Genomic DNA, 25,921 nt, shown 5'->3' with positions numbered 1-25,921 from the left:
AAGGGGAGGGGTCAGGGCTGCCGGGGAGTAGGTCCCAGCCAACAAAATGGCTGGGGCATGTTCCACAGGGAGGGATGCACTGGGACAACCGATCTCAGTGATCACGGGTAGGAGGAGGAGTTACGCTAAGACCAGACCATGTCATTACAGAGGAGGCATGTTTAGTCGTTGTCTGAGGACTATCCCTGCCTCTGGGTCTGGTCCTGACCGGATGGATACTAGAATCAGCAAGGGATACCCACATGACCTGAAGGTGCTGCTGTGCAATGCCAGGTCAATGATTCATAAGACCACTGCCATCCATGACTTGATCATGGATGGAGGACTTGACCTGGCATGTGTAACAGAGACTTGGTCGGATGAAGCAGATGGGCCTGTCCTTGCCGCTGCTTGTCCACCAGGTTTCTCTTACGCACAGCAACCCAGGTCATGTGGGCGGGGAGGGGGGGTTGCAGTGATTTTTAGGAAGTCATTAGTTTGCACCAGGCGTCCTATTGGGAAGACCCAGTTTTCCGAGTGCATGTTCTGGAAGTTGGGCAATAGGGGCAGTACAGGATTCCTTTTGGTGTACTGACCTCCCCGCTGCACCAAGGATTCCCTGCCCGAGCTGCTTCAGGTTGTGGCGAATGTTCTCCTGGAGACACCTAGCTTGGTTGTCCTAGGGGATTTTAACATCCATGCCGACACGACCTTACAAGGGGCCGCTCGGGACCTCGTGGAAAGCATGGCCTCCATGGGCTGTCGCTGAATAAGTCTGGCCCAACCCATAGCCGCGGACATGCCTTGGACCTGGTGTTTACCTCTATGGATGTTGGTGATCTGACACTAAGTAAAAGCGAAACGAAAAAAGTGCCATGGTCAGATCACTTCCTGGTGCAACTGGACTTCTCTGCAACCCATCCCCTCTGTAGGGAGGTGGGACCGATTCGGATGGTCCGCCCCCGCCACTTAATGGGTCCAAATGGTTTCCAGAGAGTGGTAGGGGATGCTTTATCCCATGTTGATGGCCTTTCAGCCGATTCCCTGGTGGCCCGCTAGAATGTGGAGTTAGCCAGGGCTATTGACTGTTTGGCTCCGAAGCGCCCTCTCCGATTGCATGGAGCCCGGACAGCCCCGTGGTTTTCCACGGATCTGAGGGCAATGAAACAATCGTTGAGACGGCTAGAGCGCCGGTGGCGGATAACTCATTCTGAATCTGACCGGACACAGGTTAGAGCTCAACGTCGAGCCTACCAAGTGGCGATAGCGACGGCGAAGAAGACTTTCTTCGCCGCCTCTATTGCATCTGCAGAAAACAGCAGCAGGAGACTTTTTCAGGTGGTTCACAATTTAGCGGAACCACCTGCGACATCGGGGCCCAGTACGGGCCACATGATCTCCTGCAATGATTTTGCAAAGTTTTTTGCAGATAAAATCGCTCAGATTCGGGAAGAAGTAGACTCCCCCGTGGGAGCAGGGCCAGGGCGGGAGAGTGCTAGAGTCCTGTCTAGTCAAGTTGTGTGGGATCAATATCAATCTGTTACCTCCGAGGATGTGGACAGGCTACTTGGACGAATGAAACCAACCACCTGTCTCCTGGATCCTTCCCCATCCTGGCTTATAAAAGCTAGCTGGGAAGGACTGGGCGATGGGCTTCGTGGGGTGGTGAATGCTTCCCTCCATGAGGGAGCCTTCCCAGACCCGCTGAAAGAGGCGGTTATTAAACCGCTTCTTTAAAAACCATCTTTAGATGCGGCCACGATGGCAAATTATCGCCCAGTCTCAAATCTTCCATTCTTGGGCAAGGTGATTGAGCGAGTGGTTGCTGAACAACTCCAGGCACGCCTAGAAGAAGGGGACCATTTGGATCCCTTCCAGTCGGGATTCAGGCCTCATCATTGGACTGAAACTGCCTTGGTCACACTGGTTGATGATCTCCGGCGGGCTAGGGACAAAGGTGAGAGCTGTTTCCTAGTTCTGCTGGATCTCTCAGCGGCGTTTGATACCATCGACCATAACATCCTTCTGGACCGTCTTGAGGGGCTGGGAGCTGGGGGCACTGTCATACAGTAGTTCCGCTCCTTCCTCCTGGGCCGTGTTCAGAAAGTGGTGGTGGTGGATGAGTGTTCAGACCCCTGGGCTCTCACTTGTGGGGTGCCTCAGGGTTCTGTCCTCTCCCCCATGCTTTTCAACATTTACATGCAGCCACTGGGAGAGATCATCAGGAGGTTTGGGCTGGGTGTTCATCAGTATGCGGATGATACCCAGCTCTACCTCTCTTTTAAATCAGAACCAGTGAAGGCGGTGAAGGTCCTGTGTGAGTGTCTGGAGGCGGTTGGAGGATGGATGGCAGCTAACAGATTGAGGTTGAATCCTGACAAGACAGAAGTACTGTTTTTGGGGGACAGGAGGTGGGCAGGTGTGGAGCATTCCCTGGTCCTGAATGGGGTAACTGTGCCCCTGAAGGACCAAGTGCGCAGCCTGGGAGTCATTTTGGACTCACAGCTGTCCATGGAGGCACAGGTCAAATCTGTATCCAGGGCAGCTGTTTACCAGCTCCATCTGGTACGTAGGCTGAGACCCTATCTGCCTGCAGACTGTCTCGCCAGAGTGGTGCATGCTCTGGTTATCTCCCGCTTGGACTACTGCAATGCGCTCTACGTGGGTCTACCTTTGAAGGTGACCCGGAAACTACAACTAATCCAGAATGCGGCAGCTAGACTGGTGACTGGGAGCGGCCGCCGAGACCATATAACACCGGTCTTGAAAGACCTACATTGGTTCCCAGTACGCTTCCGAGCACAATTCAAAGTGTTGGTGCTGACCTTTAAAGCCCTAAATGGCCTCGGTCCAGTATATCTGAAGGAGCGTCTCCTCCCCCATCGTTCTGCTCGGACACTGAGGTCCAGCTCCGAGGGCCTTCTGGCGGTTCCCTCACTGCGGGAGGCCAAGTTACAGGGAACCAGGCAGGGGGCCTTCTCGGTAGTGGCGCCCACCCTGTGGAACACCCTCCCATCAGATGTCAAAGCGATAAACAACTACCTGACATTCAGAAGACATCTGAAGGCAGCCCTGTTCAGGGAAGTTCTTAATATGTGACATTTTAGTGTATTTTTTTATCTTTGTTGGAAGCCGCCCAGAGTGGCTGGGGAAACCCAGCCAGATGGGCGGGGTACAAATAATAAATTATTATTATTATTATTATTATTATTATTATTATTATTATTATATTCAGGATGAGAACAGAAATTGCGCCGTGGCGGCGCGGTGGCAGCAGGAGGCCCCATTAGCTAAAGTGGTGCTTCAGGTTAAGAACAGTTTCAGGTTAAGAACGGACCTCCAGGACAAATTAAGTACTTAACCCGAGGTACCACTGCATCTGCTATGCATACTCTTACACAGGTCTCCATAGCCTGATGCTGACACTTACTTTATGAAAAATGCATCAAAACATTTCAATCCAAGCTAAGCAACACTTTATTTCTTTATCCAACCTAAGAAGCACTTTATTTGTCAATGATGTAATACCAGTTTGTGGGTGAATTACTTTTAGGACACATTTAACAAATGCGAGGGATAAGGTGGCATAGCATCCTAAAACAGTGTTTGAAAACTAACACAAGCAAGAGAAGGACAGTTGGAGATTCACCTCTGCTTTGCAGCAACATTAATGTGAGGATCAGAGGGATTGTATCCATCTCATGACTGAAACCTGATGTGCCTTGGTGAGTACAAAACACAAGACAATGAGGTAGTCATACAAGCACCATAACTTTATATTTTGACACCTTAATGGAAGCAGGTTCTACCAGTGTGTGGCAGTTGAGGGCTGATGTCACAAGAATCTTGTGGGAGTCATTGTTCCTCGACAGTTGAGTGACTTTCAGTTGGATGCCACCAAACCTGTTTGGTCAAAGCATACACTTTGGTCAGAGAAAAGGTTGTAGTATCTTCTATTTTTTACAGTAATTTTTTTATTCGTTTTCCATTACAGTCCAATAATAGCCTCCTTATAACAATACCAATTTATAATGCAATTATTAATACCAATAGTTCAAATACCGAACTATATGATTTCGATAAAATGCCTCCCCACCGTGTGCTAGATTTGATAGTTTGATGATTTTCCTTTTTTTCTGTGTTCCAGAATCTTATTAATTTCAGTTACAGTCCGGTCATAATAATAATCCCTTATACAACAACCGCAATATTAATAAATTCTGTTCGTGTTGACACATTAAGTGATTTATAAAGCTACAAGGGAGGAACTCAAAACTATGACCTCAAACAAACAGGAGCTTAACCATTTCTCTGCAGGCCATTTTCCCACTAAAAAAATCCCCTCCTGCAGCTGCCTTGCCACCTGCAGGGGAAAGATATTGTGTGTACATATCTTAAACTGTAAAGGAATTTTAAAATCAGGTTGTGATGCAGTGGGGGAAGAGCGGGTCTAAGGTTCAAAGGGGAGGGTTAAAAATGCCCAAGCCCTTGGCTGTGCCTAACTAGCTACTTGGGTGCTGGACCAGGAAATGAGCCTTTTCTTTTTCTTTGTACCTTTCCTAGTGAAAACCCACTCCTTAAATCTCAATTGGAGCAAATGGCAACCCACAGAAAACCTCAGTTGACATTTACTCTGATTGGGCGATAAAGAGAGGACTTTCCTGAGGGAAGCTCCAGAGCAAAAGAAAGAAAGAAAAAAAGAGGGGGTACTTGGGCACAGAGCTTTTAACTGCGGACTTGTGACTGGAAACAGTGGGGCAAAAAAGTTAAGTGCAAGCTCTCTATGTTTCCTTCTGATGTGGACTTTTTAGAAGGAATCTTCAACACCATCCTGTCTACCATCTCTGCCTGTCAGCATATTGTCTTCCTTTCTTGGTGCTCCAAAATATGATCTACATCACTAACAAACTGGCAAGTGCACAGACTCTGCACCTGCCGAAAGCTAAACAATATATGACATTTACGTAGTATGTGATTTAATATTGTGTGTACGTTGTGAGCATTTTAATGACAAACAGTATTTGCAAAGGGATGGGTGATCAGGGTCAGGACTGCAGCGTTCAAGGAAGGGAAATTTAACCCTTTCCCTCTGTACTGTGGTCTCAATGAGTCCTCCCTCGCCCCCAAAAAGCTACGATTTGGCCCAGAAGGGAAGTTCCACTGGCACCAATAGAACCTTCTCTCCCAACCGAATATCAGCTTTAGGGGCAGGGTTTAATTGGGGCAATAGCACAGGAGAAAAGTAGTCCCCTCTTCCCATATGTGGTTCTTATTGGGATTTGAGGGGGATCGTCTCTGGCTGCTATTTGTAATTTTAAGAACCCCATAAGCAATGTTAAAATCATGTTTCCCATCACATGCATGGCACTGCTATGGTCATTTAGGATGAAGACTTTAGCCCTGTACATGCAAAATATCTCCGTATAAGCAACACATGGACAGTCAGTGGGTGGGGCCATGCCTACTGGCTCCCCGTATTCAAATATATGGAGGTTTGGATCACAAGGGGTGTTAGATGATGAGGGCTACGGATGTGATCCAGCTCCTGCCTAACCTTTGTTGATTATACACAGATGCATCAGATGCAAAGAGCTTTTACATGCCCTATAATTAAGCTGTCATCTGCAATTAAACCCAAATAATCCTTCCCTGTCCCCATTCAGTTGCAATGAATTCCATAGTGCAGATATGTATGGGGAAGCTAGAAAGCTTAGTATGGTTCCCAACAGGTTGGATAGGTATTCTGAAACATGTTGACAAGGATGTTTTCTTCTCAAGACAGGAAAGAAAGACTTTCCAGTTGGTTACCTGGTCAGTTTTTTTTTCCTTTCAGGTGGTTTGCAACTGAGGAATCAAGATGGCGACTGACAAACGACTGGACTTCATAGAGAATTACTGCACCCTCTTTCTCCATGTTAAGCCTGACAAATGGACCAAGTTTGCAACCAGTGAGGAAGTCCACTCCATGCTCAATGAGTTCTATGAGAAGCATGATGTGACAGCACTGGTGATCACCCTCAATCCCACTGGACAACTAGTTCCTTGTCTTGGCTTCCCAGCAACACTGAAGAACAAAGGAATTTATTTCGTGAAAAAGAGGCGTGAAAATGTTAACAAAGAGAACTTTCTGGATTTACTCCTTGTTGGAGATCTCAGCCCTTCCCCTGTAGAGCAGATGATGGCTGTCGTGGAAGAGGTGGGCATCCAGTTTCTCTTAGCGGTTCACTGAATGATATCTCTTTATAAACAAACATATGAGAGCGTAGTCATAAGAGAACCACACGATGACATGAGGCAGAGAATGGGATGTATAGTTAATACAGCTCCTTATTTTGGTTCCAACAGGATTCTCAATATTTCATGAAGTTGCAGAAAAAACTGCTGTGATGTGATGGATCTATCCTTTTCCAATGTTGGACAAAGCCATTTCAGGCTTTGGGTCTGGAAGTGAGAGATCCCTCTCCTTAAGCCTATCATATCACCTACAACTCCAATAATGTAAATTTTAAACATTTACCTCACACAGTTGTTGTGAGGGTAGAATTCCTTCTCTGATGCTTCTTTGAGGAACAGCAGGCTTGAAGTGTAATAAATAAATAAAGCCCACCAGCTCCTGATCATCAGGGAATACCCCAGTGTAAAAATTGCATTGCCGCATTACTCTGGCTATACTGGTTGATGATTAAATTCACCATATTCAAATTGTACATTAAAAAAACATTTAGGGTATGTCTGTGCCAGAGCCTTTCCTGGACTTGTCTGAACAACTAGTTCAGTCTGCACAAAATCCCTAATGTTCTCTCTAATTATGGTTCTGCCTCTTGTTGGTGTGGCAGAGTGTTATTCAGGATCCAGAGGCACTAATATTTTCCAGCGCTTTGGGACAGATGACATGATTAACATAGTCACTGGCAAGTTTATTATCCACTTTGTAAATGTTCAAACCCAACCCCTTGCTTTTCTTTGCACATGTTAAGCTATATAGGAAGCTGTCTTACACCAGCTAAGAACTGTTTCCCACCTAGCCACAGCAATGCCTGCTCTGACTGGCAGCAGCTGTCCAGGCAGACATCACATCACCTGCTGCCTGGGATTGCTTTTACTGGAGGTGCAGGGAACTGAATGTGAGTAACCCAAAGAGCAGCACAGGAACATATGATGACGCAAGACAAAGACACAAACACAGAAGATTTGCAGCAAATAGCACTAACGTGGTCACTAATAATAATAATAGTAATAATAATAATAAATTTTATTTATACCCCGACCTCCCCAGCCAAGACCGGGCTCAGGGCGGCTAACAACCAATAATAAAAACAAGTTGATTAAAATACAATTTAAAAAACAAGATTAAAATACAACATTAAAACATTAGGATGCAGCCTCTTCACAGGAGGAGAAAGGAAAAAGAAAGAGGGGGAGGGAATCAAACTGATTCGAAGCCAAAGGCCAGGTGGAACAACTCTGTCTTACAGGCCCTGCAAAAAGAAATCAGATCCCGCAGGGCCCTGGTCTCATGAGACAGAGCGTTCCACCAGGCCGGAGCCAGTGTTGAGAAGGCCCTGGCTCTGGTTGAGGCTAATCTAACTTCCTTAGGGCCCAGGACCTCTAGGGTGTTGCTATTTATGGACCTTAAGGTCCTCCGTGGGGCATACCAGGAGAGGCGGTCCCGTAGGTACGAGGGTCCTAGGCCATGAAGGGCTTTAAAGGTCAAAACCAGCACCTTAAATCTGACCCTGTACTTCACCAGGAGCCAGTGCAGCTGGAAAAGCACTGGGTGAATATACTCCCATGGCAGAGACCCTGTGAGGAGCCTCACTGCAGCATTCTGCACCCGCTGTAGTTTCTTTCTTCTTTTTTTTTAAAGCGTTTATTAATTTTCCAGTAAAAACATCCAATTAACATATCAAATCAGATCCAATAAAAATAAAAAACTAAAATAAGAAAGGTCCAATTGTCTTCCAAATTGTAATAATTTTGTTTTGACTTCCCACGGTCTGAATTTCGATGCGCATTCAGCATCATAGTCCTGCCTCTCATCGTCCTCAATGTTACTCATAATTCCATGTCCGATTTTTCCCTTCCACATTTTGACTCTGGTTCTACGATCCTCATTCATGTCAGAAAACCGATACTTTTTTTTCCCTATGGAGTGCAGATTTGTCCGTATATTGTACTCCTTCAGCTGTTTTTTCATCGCACCGCTTCATTTAATTGCATCCAATTTCAAAGTTCTGTCCAGCTCTTTGAGAGTTGTTATTTTGGCAGCTCCCAGATCGTTGATCTTTCCCGTCCAGGTGTTATCAAAGAAACAGAGAGAAATTTCCTTCTGTACCCTCCTTGTTGATTTATCTTAAACAGACTCTTTGCAATGTAGCCATTTATCAGACAGTTAGCAATTGGCCTTTGGAATCTTCCCAGTCCCCCCTCCGGGCCCTAGAGGGGGGCTGCCAGACATCCATTTAGCCCTCTCTCTCGCTCGTAATCAAAAAAACATCTTTTTGCAAACAGTTGTATATGTAATATTGTTTCCATTCTTTATAACCAATCATCCGTTAGCTCCTGTTTCTCTTAATCAGGGAAGTATTTCAGATATTCAATAACGACGTGGTGGGAGACGCCATTTTGTCCTTTGTCCTTTGTTTTCGTCTTTAACAGACATTTCCGGTCTTAGAAGAGAAGTGGCTGCGAGTAGATCCCAATTATATATGAAAGTCCATCTGAACTCACTTTTTGAAGAGCAATTTAAGTTCTTAATGAGACTTGGCATGCATTGCGGATTGTTGATGTTAAGGATAAAAGAATGTTTTTTTTTTACATACCAAGCCCCTCCACATTCCAAACGTCATGATGAGGATCTCTTTGAAGTTCGATCTTTTGCACCAGAGACTGTACATACTTCAGTTTTTTTCCAGCTTCTTCAATTCAGAGCGTGTCTGTTTGTTTTCCAAATCTTTATATTTTCCCAAACAGATGCGTCCGGCTATAGGGTAGCGTCGCAGGAGTGTCAGCCGTCCCTAGCTCCGTGACCCAGTGCTCCTGCCGTCTGCCACATCGGCAATCTGGGGCAGACCGCGGGTCGTTGAGACAGTCCTCCCCTGCCCTGGGGAGGCTGCCAGGGCTAATTACCCCCATATCAGCCCTGAATTATCGGAACGGCTGAAGTCCGATTGTGTGGGATCAGCCATTTTCCACCGCCGGAAACAGGAACTCCTGTAGTTTCTGAGACAGCTTCAAGGGCAGCCCCGTGTAGAGCGAATTACAGTAGTCAAGCCTGGAGGTGACCATCACATGGCTCACTGTGGCCAGGTCGGGGCCTCCAGGTTTGCCCTGCCACCAGCTTCTCGTGGTCCCAGACTTGCCACAACCTACTATCAAAGAGTGATTCCTGAGCATGTTTGAGCACTGCAATGTTTTGGGACTGTGGCGGTGAGGGTTTGCCCATCTTTATAAAACTTGATATTTACAAAGCAGCCAACTCAACAAAAACTTTAAAAGGGGGGGAGGTACACAGGTACGGAGTTTGTTGCCCTTTTCAGCACTTTCTTTAGTTCAACAATATCACTGTTGAGATGTGGCAAACATAACTTCACCCAGTATTCCAAATGTGGTCACACCACAGATTTGTAGAAAGGCATTGCAATATTGGCAGTTTTGTTTTGGATCCCTTTCCTAAATATCCCTATTGTAGGATTTGCCCTTTTCACAGCTTCTGCATGCTGGGCTGCCTGACAAAGCCTAACAATGCAATTCCGTCCTCGCGTTATTCCAGCTGGGCAGGGTTAGGCTCACTGCTATGTTCCTGCACTGGTGAAAGGCAATACATTGAAGTGGTACATTACCATTGCACCAGTGTAATGTAATACTGATGTTATGATGGCATTGCGGTGGTGTGGTGGCTGTCAGAATCATAGGACCATGACTTCCAAAAAAGACGTTCCAGCTACTGGGATGTTTAAAAAAAGAGGCTGGACTTTTCCAGAAAAGTTTTAGATTTTATTAAAACTAATTTGATATAGTCTTGTGATCAGTAATGTTTGAAACAGAGCAATTATTTCCCTCTAGGTGGTCTATTCCTTATTTATGAAGCACGAAAACCTTGCTGGATGGCCTCAAGTGGTGGCTGATGATGTTATACGGGCAGCCCACAGACTGAAGAATGAGATGTTTGTGATGGGAGGAAAGATCAAAGGGAAAACACTGCTTCCTTTGCCAGACCACATAGATACCTTGGAGAGTTCAGTGGATATGTTTGACACGTGGGTGCCCTAAAATAATGTCTGCCAATGTCTATACTTCTTGTTGTCTTGTACATTGTGTATGTGCAGCATATGCAGAACCCATTATTTTCATTTATTTATTTTTTTAAAAGGCTACTCTCATCCCTAAGGGGCAATTACTTGCATGTATGTATTTGGCATGCCTCCATGCTGTGATCCTCAGAGATGCCCACCATCAAGGAAGAGCGATGGCCCAAACAAAGGAAAATACAAACGTTCCTGGTTGTAAAGGCACAGGCACCCAGGAGGGAATCCAAGGACCATTAGGCAGTGCTCCTGCAGCTAAAGAGATCCTGGAACAATTTACTGAGTGTTATATTATAGCCGGGATGGCTAGTAACTGAATGGAGCTCCCTTTATTAACTTTTAGTTCAGAGGTTCTTAACTTGTGGCCCATGGCACCTAGGAGGTCCACTTTTAAGGGGTCTGTGAACCAAGTGCAAAAAAAACCCCAAACAATAAAATAAATAGTATGCAAAATTGTGTATGTGTTTATGTGCATTGGAAGGGATTCCATAGGTTTCCTCAGATTTTCAAAGGGGCCTGTGACCCCAAAGAGGTTAATAACCGCTATGCAAGTTGTTTCTGGATGAGAAGTTAAAACTGTTTTCACCGTACTGTCCTTTGTGGGTTCTTTCAGGCTTCCTAGAGCTGTGGACAGTACACTGTTACACTCCATTGAAACCATCATCATTGACTGGTCTCATCAGATACGAGATATCCTGAGCAAAGACTCAGCACAGCCTCTTCTGGATGGCTTGAACCCATTACCCAGAGTGGAATTTGATTTCTGGTACAGCCGGCAGGTTAACCTGCAGTGCATAAATGAACAGGTAGGTGGGAGTTTATGGGTACTTCATGAGACCTGGCTGCAAACCACCATATGGTCATGAAAACAAGTTGCTAAAGTTGGGGGTTTTGTGTTTTTGTTTCTCCCAGCTGTATGCCCCTCAGGTGAAAAAGATTGCTGATATTTTGGAGAGGGCAAAGAGCTGTTACTGGCCAGCACTCAGGAATGTTTTCAAGGACGTCTCTGCAGGTACTACCTCCTTTCTTAAAATAAATGACCGCCAGTTGTTTTGGGTCATATGTAACAAACGGCTTTCAAGCCCCTCCTTAATTTACCTACTCTGTCATTTTTGTTTTATACAGGACTGAAGGAGGCTGATGATATTAACTTGTACTTGCAGCCACTGAAAGTTGTGTTGGAAGAAGTGGAACAAGCTGAATATCATCAGGTATATATATTAAAGGGAGGAACTAACATTTGAAAATTAAAATAGGCCACCTTGCTTATGCATCACTGCTAAGACCCTCTTAAAAAATGAATTGCTAGCCATTTTTACTGCTACAATGGTGTATAAAAATATCTGGAGGGCAACAGTTTGGGCAGCCTTGGTGTATACATTTTGTCTGTCTTCCATGATACTTTACTGAGGCTTATATTCTATATAGCACTATGGTGAATGTTCTCCAAGAAGTCCATTGTTATCCAAAAAGTTCAAAAAAGGCTGTTTTCAATGGCCAGAAACACCTCTGTGAAGAGGAAATGGGAGCTTATGTCCTGGATTCCACCCAACCAACCAGAGTTGTACTTACCTGCAAGTAAAGAAGTTAAGAAATGAACATTTAATAATGCGATCTAAGGGTAGCCTAAGCAGTCCTTAGTAGCTAGGAAAGTGCAGAATCGAGTCCAAGTGCTCTTACAAGAAGCAGCAACAATAAGTTTGGTCCAGGAACAAGAGCCAATGTTCAGAAGTCTGAGATTGGTAACTAGAGTTCCATGGATGTTGTGATGTTCCTACAAGCAGTGGCAGAGGAAGAGGAGTGCGGGGGAAGCGCACCGCCCCCATCAGCGCGATCCCGGTGGGGTGCCATCGTGGCTGCCCCCCTGCCTGCGCTGGGCGCCACGCTCACACAGCGCGCCAGCCCCGCCCCCACCTGCTCTCCGCCCCCTGGTGCCGGAGCATGAAGCTCCACCACTGCCTACAAGTTTCCCACCTACCCACCAATATTTTAAACAGAGATGAAGAATGCCCAGCTACTCACAGGAATCCGTATCCCTGCAGGAATTCCTGGGTTTCAGGCATGCACTCTGCCTCGTGGGTTGATTCTCTGCCTTTCCTTGGGATAAATAAGTGATGCAAGTGCGTCACTTATCGCTGAAGAATTTATCGTCCCTTTGGAGAAGTTCAGTAAATTTGTCCATCCAAAAATAGGGTGGAGAATTTTTAGAGGCCATTTGCTTACAGCTCAAGTTAAAAATAAACCACCTTGCCTTAAACATGTGGAATTTAGTTGCTTGAAACCTTTACTTTCTCTTTTTTAAATATGTCCACACAGCTTCCTCCATTCATCAGCAATGTCATGTACACCGTATGCTTGATCTGGGCCAATTCTGAATACTACAACATTCCATCCCGGATCATTGTCGTATTGCAGGAGATCTGTAACCTCTTCATTGAACTGGTACTGTTCTGTGAAAATAAAGTTCTAGATTTGGGGGGATTCCCACCCCCCTTCCCCATATTCTTTTCTTCGTTTCTTCTAATTTCCATTTGGTTTTGGTTTTGGTGACTGCAGCCATTAAATATAGTTTCAGCCAAATTTATTTTGCAGATGCTGAAACTGGTTAACTGGAAGGCGGGGTGGGGAATAGAAAATGAAACAGGGCCTGGGCAGGTTTGGTTAAGAGCCTAAAGCGAGTGCAAAATTTCAGCAGAAATTGTTGCACTGGGAGGACTTGCCCTTTTTGCTTCTATCTTGTGGTTCATACCTGATCTACTGAAACAAGTAAGAAGTTGGTCAATTCCAGTTGTGAGCTCAGGATTGCCCACATTTGTGTTTCAACAGTCAAAGGAAAAATGAATGGTACACATGCTTAGGTGTGCTGCGGAGAGTCAGGAGTATAGGTGGTCAGTGGTATTGTTGTCACAGAGTCCCAACCATTGACTGTCCTCCCATTTGGATGAGATTTGCAGAAAGTTTGACTTATCACTTTGCATGTGCATAAGGAGGCAGTGGAGGAGCCTAAATCACAGCCTCAATGAAAGCCATTATTTCCTGCTGTAACAAGCACACTTTGTATTGATAAATTATGAGCAATATAACAACTACCTGAAGGGGCTGATTCATCAATGTACTGCCTTGCACTGCCAAACTGTTGCAGGGTTCCACTTCCAGTTTGCTTTAATGTGCCCTGTTCACCTAAGCGTCATCTTTGACTACACTGTTTTCTATTTAGACACGTAATTTTCTGAGTCCCGAGGAAGTGCTCAAGGGCTTACAAGGTGAAATTGAAGAGGTGCTAGGAGGGATCAAGCTGGGTATCTCCGTGATAGAGAAACTCTATAAGACTTACGACGTTTGCTGCACAGATATGATGCCCAACTTTTTTAAGGTGGGTTATTGATACCAGTGGACTTTGGTTCTCAGAGAAAGCATTACTCAGAACTTCACAGTGCAGCACATTCCGTATAAGTTATTCCATTTAATAATGTGGAAAACTATTTATTTTATTTTTAAAAAATATTTTTATTTGACTTTACAGATATAAATTTATAACAAAACTACATACATATCCATATAAAGAGATTTCTCTGAATCTGGAGACTTCCCCCCCCCATCCTCTCCATGGGTCTTATTGTCAACGTTTTCAACTGCATATTATTTCATAATCTATATTTTATATCTATCCATATTGTCTATCGTATTTGTTACATTACAAGTGAGATTAAAATGCTGCGAATGTTTTCATCTGCTTACAGTGGTCTCCTAAATAAATTATAAATTTTCCCCATTCTTTCTTGTGGAAAACTATTTTAAACAGCTCTACCTGGTCAGGGCTGCTTCTAGATGCAGTTGTTCAATTTCAGAATTTTACTTGCAGAAAAATTCATATTAGGAAGCAATTTTCCCTCAACTTCAGGTTGGCTGGTCACTGAGGGCCCATCCACAAATTATGTTAAGTCTGGGCTTAGTTTTCCCATTATCAATTTTGTTTGGAGCTCTGCATTCCCACCTGACTTCTTGTCTCAGATTTTGCCTGGGTTTTATTCAGGGGGAAACATCTGCAAACCTGTGTTTCCCCATTCATGCTTCTAGCATGCTTTTCTTATTGTCTCCTCCTCCTCCTCTGCCCACCCATGGCAGCCGAGTTGAGCATGCACATACAGATTTTTATTATTATCAAGGGGGCATCTTTGTGCTATGCTCAGATTTCCAGACCTCTGCACAAACAAAGCACCAGAAATCATGGTGAAATCATGGCGCATTGCTTGTTTTTTTCTGTTAGCTCATGTGCAAAGTTATGACTGGAAGGGATGTTTGGTCACAGAGCAAAATGGCCACAGAACTCCATTCAAACAGCACACAACACATGTCCTTTGTATCTGGGGACTAAGTGAGCAGCAATTTGCAACGAGCTTTGAGCAAGTCCCTTAGGGGTTCCTCCCACCCCTTGCAGTTGCGGGGACAAAACGGTCTTTTGAGGGCCACAGGTACTGTTTCTTCCATCGCACAGTGCTACAATTTTCAGACGGCTTTAACAGTCACTCCCTTTTCCCTGGGAACTGGGAAGTGAGGGGAACAGCAACCTCCTAATGACTCTCAGCATCCTTAATAAACTACAGTTCCCAGGATCCTGTGGGGGAAAGCATGGCAGTTTCAAGTGGTATGTGAATATACCTTTAAGGGCACCTCCCATATCTTGTTTAGGAGGTTAGGCCTAAGCAGGAAGCAGGGCTGAAAGCCGAGTGAGAAAGTAGCTTAAGGGGGGAAGAGCTGTTGTTCATTGTCCTTTAACAAAACTATTTCTTATTCAGCTTCTCTGACCTACACATCCTTAGACAGATAATACTACTGTATGATACCAGTTTAAATATATATAGTGCAAATGGGGCCTTAGAGTTGCAGCTAAATGTAGCCGCTGCCTATATAGAGTTGGTCACACTCTCTTATTTCTGTTTGCAGGACAAAGAACCCCAGTACTGGGAGTTCCCTTCTACACTAGTTTTCACTAGAATGAATTCATTTTTTCACAGACTGAAGACAATAGAGGTGAGAATTAAACTGTCTAGAATAAGAAACAACCATAGCTAAAAGTTTCCCAGACCCCAAAAATGTGTACGTGTGTGTGTGTGTGTGTGTGTGTGTGTGTGTGTGTAATGATATTTAAAATCACATACCGTATTTTTGTTTTCAGAAAACTCTATATTTAAAAGTGATAACACTGGATAAAGTAAATTTTAGTGACCCTTGTTATTTTTTAAAATAATCAGTGTTGAAGCCACTTGTAAAAAAGTGTTTCCTGTTTAAGGAATGTAAAGAGAGCTGATTAGCAGCAAAACCAAGTCATTTAAAGTTTATTCAAAAGAAGGAGGCAGTAGATAACTACTGTTGTTCGTTTGTGTATTTTTTTTAGGAACTATACATGACTTCAATTGAATTTCTCAAACTGGAGAAAATTGAATTGGGAGGTGTGAGAGGCAATATCTTAGGGAGGCTGGTGGTTCAAATTTATGAGGAGGTTCTCGAATATGTTAAGGTCTTTGTTGAGTGCAAATATGATCCTTTAGATCCGGCAGATGAGGTTAGTAATTTCAATATGGGAAATTTATTCATATGTAGATGGAATAAATTATTTGCTTACTGTAAGGGACAAAATCCCAATGTGCTCTAATTACCGTACTATAGCAACAAATGTATTCTCTTCAAGGTAGTTGGCCTAGCTTATTTTCTACTTTGGTTTAATTAACTTTTAAAAGTCAACAGATATGGTACATGATTGTTCTAACTCATTTTTTGTCGTTATTGATTGTTGTTATTATAATTGAAAGCAATTTGATGAAGACTTTGCAGACTTCCAGATTAAAATTCAGGATTTGGATCGACGGCTGTCCACCATTTTCTATCAAGGATTTGTTGACTGCTCCAGTTTTGAATCTGCTGTCAAGGTACGTACATTCCTGTGTTTAACCTAAACCCAGATAGCTTTATCTGCAATGGAGCAAGCAGTAATTTTACCTGCAGGAGCAAGCAGTAGTTTATGCTCCTGCAGGTAAAGAAGCCAGTTTTGTCCCTAGCTGCCATGGAAGGTCCATCCCATGCAAGGAAGAAAATACTTTGCTTTTTCAGATCTGAGCCCACTGAAGATTAGCATTAAATTTTCAAGCAAACATCTCCTAGGGTAGTAAACAGCGGGATTGTGTGGGGTCTCTCTCAGTGTCAGCCCACCTCCTTTCTACTTCTTTGAGTGCCATTTATAATCACCAAATGAGAGGGAAAAAGAGAATAAAGTTTTGTACCAAGTTTGCACACACTCATGTGTATGTATAGATGCAGATTTAGAAATGATGACAATGATTTAAGTAGGAACAGACTACATCTCACCATAGCAAGGAAGATGGTAAGCCGGTGACCATTCTTGCCTATTCAGTCTTCTGTCCCACGGCTAACTGTTAATGGGATCTGCTTGATCTCAAAAGGCAGGGAGTTCCAAAGGGCAGGTGCTGCCTGTCACACTAAACAACTGAGTTCTTACAAATCCAGAACAGGTATTATATGGCACCTCTAGTAGTGCCAATTCTGCTGATCAAAGTGGTCAAGTAGGCACATGTGAGGCAAGGCAATCTTGTAGGTAAGCTGGCCCCGATATGCCAATAGTAACATCTTGAAACTGGCCCAGTAGCAAGCTGGCAAACAATGCAGATCTCTGAGCATAGGTGAACTAACATGAATGCATTTAAACAACAGCAAAAGCTTTCACTGCCACTTTCTGAGTACTCACCTCATTTTCTACTCTTTTTAATAATTGTGTTTAATGAGTTGTGTATAATGTCTGCTTTCATTATGATTTATTGATTTTGTTTAGACTCCAGTAGATGGCCTGTTAAATTGATAAATGGACGCTAGGAATCATGTAATCATATGACTATAAAAATGGTAATAATGGTTTACCAATGGTTTACCATTATCCCAATTAACAAGTACAGTCATACCTCGGGTTACAGACGCTTCAGGTTGTGTTTTTTCAGGTTACCGACTGCTGAAACCTGGAAGTACCGGAACGGGTTACTTCCGGGTTTTGGCGGTTGCACATGCGCAGAAGCGCTAAATCACACTTTGCGCATGCACTGAAGCACCGAATCGCAACCTGCGCAGGTGCAGACGCGCCACTGCGGGTTGCGAACGCTGCAGGTTGTGAACGTGCATCCCGCACGGATCATGTTTGCAACCCGAGCATCCACTGTATATCAAGTTTAGTCTCCAGTCCAAACAGCAGTGCATACAAAGGTAGTCAGTCACCAATGCAACAGAGTGATTGTGGCCATTTGCAGATATTAAATTAATTGGTATAACGTGTAAAGGTTGTGGTAGAGCTCACCAGGGAGAACGGAAGCTGATGTCATCTATTTGATTTGGTCTAAAGTTGCTTTTACTAGAACCGGGATGTGAGTCAATGTGGATCACTCCTTCTAATAGCAAACCTGGGTGATGGGTATCCACAGGATAGAACAACTTGGAAAGCTTTTAGCATGTCTTGGGGGGAACCCCAAGGTTTACAGAATTAAACACCTGCAAAAAAAAAAAAAAAGCACAAGGCAGATTGAGTATACTCAGTGGCCCATGGCATGTTGAGTGTCAGATGGAAAAGAAAACCAGAAAACCTAGGGAGGGAAATGGAATAAAACATTTCGGAGGAGAATATGGTTGTCTAGCTAGAACCCTAAACAGGAACACGCCTCTTAGGAAGAAAGTTCTTACTGCTAAATGTTATTGCAGGTCCACTTGCTTAGCATAATTCAAAATGGATTTACAAATGAAAGCTCAGAGAACATATCATTTTTAAAAACTGGGACCTTCTTTGTGATGTTTGTTCTCTAGCAAATCCATATGTTTGCATCCCTGTTGGATCGACCATTAATAAAGGCAGACGTAGCACCGCACTACGCTACTCTTCTGGAGATGTTCAATGTTGAGCTGGACAATGCAAAGATTTTATATGATGCCCAAATAGCTGCCACTGCAGCAGGTGATGGTGTGCCTCCCCTTAGCAAAAACATGCCCCCTGTTGCCGGGCAACTGAAGTGGGCTTTGGAACTCCAGGAAAGATTGCAGCTCCCAAGGAAGGACTTGCGGGCCATCGATCATCCGTGAGTAGCAAATCATTTATAACTCGCATTACCCACACGCTATTTCCTGAAGGAATATTAAAAGCTATAAGGCAGCTTCGTTTGCAGTGTCAATTAAATCCCACTGCCCATCTGAAAATGAGCTTTCTCCTTTCTGCAGGGTTATGTTCAGTTCTGAGGCCAAGCTGATATATGCAAAGTATGATGAAATGATACGTTTGCTGCAAGGTTACCGTGAGAAAATTTATGCAGATTGGATCGGCCGGGTTGACAGAGACTGCCAGTTCAACCTAGAGCAGCCACTGATCCATAGAGATCCAGAGACTAATCTTATTAGTGTGAATTTCAGCAAAGAGGTGTGTGAATAGGAAGAGAGCATGCTAGCATGTGATTACTGGCTGCTTTGTGTTAGAAAATTTATTATTGCGCTATAGTGATATAGTGCTATAGTGGTATAATGCTACATTACTACGGTGATGTTATATGGTGTTACATTCTTGTACTTCCTTTTAAAAAAGGCCTGTTTTAGTGATAATTTCAACATTTATTTCAAAAAACAAGGTCATAAAATAGTGCCCACCCCAAATGTTATAATGGAGGCACACTGAACCGTGAATAGTTTCCACTTTCCCAGTAAGTCTACTTTCCTTGAATGGTGCTAGTCAAAATCTCACCTTTTTAAAAAGACATGAAGAGGAACACTAAAGGCATATCCACTTGTGGAGATTGCACAACTCTTGTTCTTTCTGTAATCTGAGAAAAGACAGGAGAACCCCAGGTTTGGTTTGGTTTGGTTTGGTTTGGTTTTTTGAGAAAGGATGGTAGTGATTGAGTGGTGGCGTCATGTGGATGTTCTGTAAAAAGCAAGTGAGCGTAGCAGTTCCACAGTAAATGCCTGGTGTGAAACCACACCCAGTTCCCGTGGTCCCGCACACTTCCTTTTCTCTTCCAAGTGCCTGGTCTTCATCCTGAGAGCGGAAGACCATGACATTAGATGGGGGGGGGTGTTTCCATTTATAGAAGGGCATTCATTTCTCCCTGCTATATTATCATGTAGCTCGTAGCTGTTCTCCGTGAAGTCAAGTACCTGAACTTTCAGCAGCAGAAGGAAATTCCGGACAGTGCTGGAAGCCTCTTTTCTCAGAATGAAACGTTTCGGAAGTTTGTGGACAACTTAGATCTCATAGTTGGCTGGTATAACAAGGTATATCTATCTATCATCTATCTATCTATGGAATAAAGAAGTAGCTGTGTATTTTTTCCTTTGGTTTGTAGTCTGCATTTTTCTGCAAAGAGCTCATGGTAGAATACAATATTGTCCCTAACCCCTATTTAATCCTCTTGTCAACCTTGTGAAGCTGATTAGGCTGAGGGGTAGTAACTGGACCAAGATGACCCAGTGATATTTATGGTCCCTGTTCTAATCCATCACTCTTAACCGCTGTGCCAAGTAATGGTGTCTGAGCACAATGGGAAACCACTGTACAGTTAACATTCTACAAAACTTAAAGGAATAAGGCAGAACAAGACAGTACAGAAAGTCACTTTCTCTCTTTTGTTTATTGCTTTGCCTAAATCACCCACCAGTGTCCTTTGAGGCTCAGCAATTCAGCCTTGCAGCTGCTGAATCTCCTGCTCAGTCTAATCCTAATGTCCCGCCATTGATCCCAGCAGAAACTCCTTGTCAGGGGTCCAGACCTCTCTAAGTGTCTAGGATGGAGTCAGTGCCAATTCCAGGTGTTGGAGGGCCTGTGCTTAGATACCCTGCTTGGGTTCTACTCCCTCAGTGAGTCCACTTCCTCGCCTTCCTTATCACTGACAGCTGCTGCTGCTCTTCCTCATCATTGGTACCACCTGCTTACTGCCTTTCCCTCTCATCACCATAGTCTGGGCCAGAGGGAGAAGCTGGTGAACAAGCAACTTGCAATGGTGAAGAGGAGATCAAGGGGTCTGTTATCAGTGGGCCCTCTGCTGAGGTGCAGGCTCTTGGCAGATGCCTGACCATGCTTGGTGCTGGCCCTGGAAGGGGTTGAGATGAGAAGTGTGTTACCTAAGACAGCACTATGCATCTTGAGCATCAGCATGATGAGCTCTGTGCGTTACAATAAGCTGCTTGCTTTTAGATCAAGAGGACAATTTTGACAGTAGAACTTCCGCTGGTCAAGGGGGAGCTGCAAGAAATTGACGTTGGCCTGAGAAAAGCTGAGACCAACTTGTACTGGAGCAATGAAGGTACAAAACTCTTGTCATTGATTTGTTACAAACTGTAGCCCACCACCCTTCCTTTTTGAGTGCATTGATCAAACTATTGAAGGGCTCAACACCAGAGTTTGCAGGTTGAAGCCCATCTGCCTTCACATAAAATGGGCACCAACTAGTACCTCTTAAAGGAGGAGTGGAGAACCGCTGAGCCTCCAGATATTGTTGGAGGACAACTTCTGCATCTCGGAATTGGATGTAGGCTTGTTCTACCTACCCGCCTTGAAGGAAGTGGTTTATAGCCTGGGGGCACTGCTGGATCTAGCACTGTGTCACATCAGGTACAAGTTGCCTCAGGGGGGAGGAATGCCTGCCTGTTAACAGCTCTTGACTAGCGTGCCATTCCTGGATTAGGGCAGCCTTGACATTCTTATAGTCTCTCAGCTAGACTACTGTAATGTGCTCTATACTGGGCTGTCCTCAAAGATGGTCCAGAGGTTGCAGCTAGTGCAGAATGCTTTCAGGATTTGCACTGACTGCCTCTAAGCTACAGGGCCCAATTTAAGGTTTTGGTATTAGTATTTAAAGTCTTTCCTGGCCTGTCACACAGCTGTTAGTTGAAGCAGCTTTTCCCATACCATCCACCCTTGGCCTTGTGATTTGAGGCGGCAGGGAGCTCTCCTGACTTGCTGTATGGGAATGCGAGAGAAGAACACACACACACCCCAAATACAGTGGAATACCCTTTTTCTTGGAAGTACAGATGGCATAGACTTTTGTTGGAATTCTGCCAACAATAAAAAAAATCTTATTAACCACAGACATTTGGTGCACATTAGTAAGATCTCCCATTGCTTTTAGTATTCTCATGCTGTTGTTAATAATTAGTTTAATTAATTTATCATTGTAATTGCTGATGTGCTTTTGATGTATTTGTTGTCTTTTATATAAGGTTGAAAACCACCCTGGGATTGCTTTGATGGGATGAAGGGCAGCCTACAAATTTTAGAAGTGAATAAATAAATGTTTCCCCGGCAATGTGCAGTTCAAGAAAAAGATGTGCCATTGGGTTTACTTATCACCACCTCCTGCTCCGTTTCTTCTTCAATAGCTGCTACTTGCAGGGGGCAGACACACATTTCCACTTCAGCTATATATTACTGAGGAGAAACAGTGCAGAGATGTGGTCAGACAGCATCCCACTTCTCCCCATACTGTGTACTTTGAACCAGTAATCCAGAGAGGTCCCATTCGGAATTTTACTGTCTTCATCAGTGGAATGGGAGGATGTTGGTGTCAACCAACATTTTTGGAGATGGTAAAGATGTGTCCAGGGCAGCTGTCTACCAACTCCATCTGGTATGCTGGCTGAGACCCTACCTGCCTGCGCACTGTCTCGCCAGAGTAGTACATGCTTTGTTGTTGCCCACCTAGACTACTGCAATCTGCTCTACGCAGGGCTACCTTTGGAGGTGACTCAGAAACTACAACTAATCCAGAATGCGGCAGCAAGACTAGTGACTGAGAGTGGCCGCTGGGACTATATAACACTAGTCCTAAAGGATCTTCACAGGCTCCCAGTACGTTTCTGAGCACAATTCAAAGTGTTGGTGCTGACCTTTGAAGCCCTAAAAGACCTCAGCTCAGTATACGTAAAGGAGCATCTCCACCTCCATCGTTCAGCTCAGACACTGAGGTTCTCCTCTGAGGGGCTTCCACTGGTTCCCTCACCGCGAGAAGCGAAGTTACAGGGAATCGGGCAGAGGGCCTTCACAGCAGTGGCACCCTCCCTGTGGAACGCCCTCCCTTCAGATGTCAAGGGGATAAAGAATTAGAAAACTTTTAGAAGACATCTTAAGGCAGCCCTGTAACAGGAAGTTTTCAATGTTTGATGTTTTTCTATGTTTTATATATGCTGTAAGCCAGCCAGATGGGTGGTGTATAAATAATAAAATTATTATTAAGGAGGTTAGATACAAAAGGCAAAGGGAAGCCTTGGGAGTCAGCTGCTAATTACTATGTCTTTTTCCCCACCATAATAACCTGACCAGATGTTATGGACTATATTCAGGAGATGCGAAATGTCTTATATGATTTAGAGACAAGAATTCAGAAAACGAAATTAAACGTGGAGAACATTGGGCAGCTTATGCAGGTGTGTAGCATGTGACAACTACTGAATTCTACTAGGCACTTAAAAAAGAGAAAAAGATTCTCCTTTATAAATTTTTTTTTTCAAGCTGCAGTCAAAAGACGTGTTCCATATATCTGGTTCTTCTTACAGGAATGGTCAGCTAGTCCTTTGTTTGAAAGGAAAGACAATAAGGAGACAGCACTCCTTGATCTGGATGGGAAACAAACAAACATCCACAAACGCTATGCTGCAATCAGAGATGCTGGGCAGAAGATCCAGGCTATGGTTGAGGTGAGAAAGAGTGAGTTTTCATAGGAGTTAGAACAGCAGACAATTCTATGTAGGGCTTATATCTGGTAATTATTTTTTTTACAGAGATTGTTCCCAGACGTGGGCGTTATATCACAAATGGTCATTCAAATCCCGTGTGTGTGTTTGTGTGTGATTGCCATGTTAATTTTCACATATTTTCACCTTTTAAGCAATGGGCATTTGGTGCTATTCTGCCATTTGCTGTCCACACTGGTGAACTGATATTGGTGGAATAACGCATTGGGGGTGGGTTTTGTTATTGTTTCTGGTCCCTCCAACACTCAGTCGCTCCTCCCTCACCCTCTGCTGCCAGAAACAAAATGGTCAGGTGAAGCTCAGGTGAGAAGAAAACGTGTAGGGGTAAAGTAATAAGAGACCGCCCACCCACCAAAACAGCAGCACGCCCGCAAAGCAAACCACTCGGGCAAAGAAATGTGCTAACATTGGTGACACTGGATGTATAGCAGGTTGTTTTTACTTAACAGATGTCCTGTGGTAAGCGACAATCCAGATTAAATTGGAAAATAATAATAATACAATATTAATTTATTACTTGTACCCCGTTCATCTGACTAGGTTGACCCAGCCACTCTGGGCGGTTTCCAACAGGAAGACTGGCATTTTGATAAAGACAATTTAATTTCAATGCTGCAAAAAATGTGCATGCACAAACAGCCCCAATTCAAGAACAGACTTGCATCCGGGTGCACCCAAAACTTCTTTCAGTATACTATTCTGTATAAGCAAGTCCATACTTATGACAGGGAACAGTGAATATTATTATCTGATCATGTATTTGACATCTTGACTACCCTAAGGATAGTTTCTCTCAAGTGAATTCCAGATCAACATTCCATCTGGTGGTAGTTCTGACATCATTGGTGTAATTCTGGGAGTTACCCAAATGTTTTACGAGACAACATTAGGCTTCTATCACCATTAAAGCATACATCATCAGGAGAAGGAATCTCACCTGTCTATTACAATGCGTATCCCAAGTAATGATTTTTCTGTTTGCAGGAAAATGCAGAATTGTTCAAGGCAGACAAGACAACAAGAATGTGGTCTAATTATGTGGAATTCATAGATGACATGATTTTAGATGGCTACTTTAAGTTTATCCGCAAATCGCTGCAATTTCTGCTCAGCAACATGTCTGCTGATGTACGTTGGTGAGCTTTCTGCAGGGTGGGAGGGTATTTCCTGAAGCACCAATTTATCAGTGGATATCAGTACCACACGCCAGAGCTTTGTCACCACCTTCTGGTTGCTTAATTTCAGAACGTAAGTAAATTCAAGCTTTGTGAGCAAAAGAACTAAGGTTTTGCAATAGGAATCAATTAAGCAGGGTGTGTGCATGCAAGCATTTTTTCTTACTAAGACCCGCTTATTCTGGTATATGTATATTTCTAATTTTTAACTGAGGATTTGGTGGTGGAAGGTAGGAAATTCGCAAAAGGTATTGGAAGGGAAGTTTGTATAAATTTTAGACAAACTCCACTCCCATCCAGAGACATTATGGTTTCTGAGCATGCCTGTATATTATTTGCTAGTAGTGAATGCTGGTGTCAAATAAGTCCACAACTTTTACTGATTACAGATGTAAGCAAGCATTGGGTGTGTATTCTGAAATCAACCAGCCTGCCTGCTTGTTGGTGGATATTAGGGGTTGACCACTGTCAACCCCTAGGTTTGAGCACCCTAGGGCCCCATCTGATCACCTGCAGTAAAGCCCTTCAGCCCCCAAGTTGGGCATCTAGACTAAGGTTACCAGATTTTTTTTCAATGAATCCAGGGACACTTATTGTTTGCTATGTGCATGTGAATGCTGAGAAAGCTGTTAATCTGGGGACTGTCCCCAGGAAAACGGGGACATCTGGTAACCTTAATCTAGGCAGGAAACACCCCTTCCAGACTCAAGGGGATACCCATTGCCACGGAATGGAGGGGCCCCCACACCCTTCTCTCCTTGACTTAAGTATCCAACCCAATGCCTTATCTACCCAAAAGTTGTGGTGATTTCTGTGAGGTGGGCAGAAACTGCAGACAAGCCCACTTAGTCTGCAAGGCAAATTCCTCCCTGGTCCTGAATGCAACCACTGGGTAAATCCATAGCAAGGTCCTGCATGGCTAGGCCTGTTTATCACCAACCGGGTGGCTTATTTAACTGTTAGAACAAAAGGACGGGGAGGGGGAATCCAAAGAAGGCTGCAGTGCCCTCTGCACCACATGGCGAGCTTACGTAGCCCTGAAGGAACTGAGTCTACTCCAAAGCCATGCCCCTTGGGTTGCTTGTGATTGGCTTCTGAAGTCTTGGAAGGCCCCCAGCTCAGTGTGAGAGATGGGAAACAACAACGCTGAAGCCAGGAAAGTAACTGCAACTGGGGAGCATTGCCAGGAATTTTACCTCATAAATCCTGGCTTTCCCTTGCCTGAACCTCGGAGGGCAGTGGAGAGCTAGCACCATAAATTGTGACGTCAGCCGGAAATCTCGTCAGCCGGAAACCCGTGAGGAATGGTAATTGTATACGAAAAGGCCTAGTGGTTGTGGTCATAAAGGCAGGGAACTGACAGAGCAGTAGTAAACAGTACTTTGAACGCAAAAGTGAAGACTGACTAATAAAGAACGCACTGGTTCATTTCAGGCTGCTGTAGCCCCTTTGTTTGAAGTGCGCATGGAGCTGTATAAAGATGAATTGAGGTATCGTCCATCGCTGGAAGTGGGAGCAGAGGAAGGTTTTTTCGAACTGGTGGAAAACCTGATGAACGATATCTATGATACAGCTAAGCTGATACCGCGACTGGCAAAAGGAAAGTCCAGCTATAAGGTTGGTCTGGGGCCTCCGCACAGGGAGGCTAGTGAAGACTTCTGTGGGTGCTAGGTT

The 25,921-nt window shown here is 44.1% G+C and overlaps 1 protein-coding gene across 2 annotated transcripts in view; it reads left to right on the top strand.

Annotated features, from left to right (window-relative positions):
- Positions 1 to 3,822: 3,822 nt before the first annotated feature.
- Positions 3,823 to 25,921, top strand: part of DNAH17 (dynein axonemal heavy chain 17) — a 98,486-nt gene continuing 76,387 nt past the window's right edge. The window contains exons 1-19 of one of the 2 annotated variants that reach the window (XM_083598392.1): positions 3,823 to 3,919; positions 5,813 to 6,175; positions 10,045 to 10,238; positions 10,900 to 11,092; positions 11,199 to 11,298; positions 11,412 to 11,497; positions 12,603 to 12,728; positions 13,504 to 13,659; positions 15,231 to 15,317; positions 15,682 to 15,849; positions 16,097 to 16,213; positions 18,144 to 18,412; positions 18,552 to 18,747; positions 19,449 to 19,595; positions 20,515 to 20,623; positions 22,642 to 22,745; positions 22,875 to 23,015; positions 24,057 to 24,200; positions 25,682 to 25,864. In XM_083598392.1, the coding sequence (XP_083454518.1) occupies positions 5,837 to 6,175; positions 10,045 to 10,238; positions 10,900 to 11,092; positions 11,199 to 11,298; positions 11,412 to 11,497; positions 12,603 to 12,728; positions 13,504 to 13,659; positions 15,231 to 15,317; positions 15,682 to 15,849; positions 16,097 to 16,213; positions 18,144 to 18,412; positions 18,552 to 18,747; positions 19,449 to 19,595; positions 20,515 to 20,623; positions 22,642 to 22,745; positions 22,875 to 23,015; positions 24,057 to 24,200; positions 25,682 to 25,864 (2,859 nt within the window). In that variant the 5' untranslated portion in view covers positions 3,823 to 3,919; positions 5,813 to 5,836. Of the gene's footprint in view, positions 3,920 to 5,812; positions 6,176 to 10,044; positions 10,239 to 10,899; positions 11,093 to 11,198; positions 11,299 to 11,411; positions 11,498 to 12,602; positions 12,729 to 13,503; positions 13,660 to 14,986; positions 15,014 to 15,230; positions 15,318 to 15,681; positions 15,850 to 16,096; positions 16,214 to 18,143; positions 18,413 to 18,551; positions 18,748 to 19,448; positions 19,596 to 20,514; positions 20,624 to 22,641; positions 22,746 to 22,874; positions 23,016 to 24,056; positions 24,201 to 25,681; positions 25,865 to 25,921 lie in introns of those variants that run through there. The other variant, XM_083598393.1, reaches the window with a different exon arrangement.

The sequence above is a fragment of the Podarcis filfolensis genome (genome assembly GCF_964270895.1).
Source record: "Podarcis filfolensis genome assembly, chromosome: 2".
NCBI classification, from domain to species: Eukaryota; Metazoa; Chordata; class Lepidosauria; order Squamata; family Lacertidae; genus Podarcis; species Podarcis filfolensis.
The sequence above is the reverse complement of the archived record's forward strand: the minus strand, read 5'-3'. Positions and strand labels throughout refer to the sequence as shown.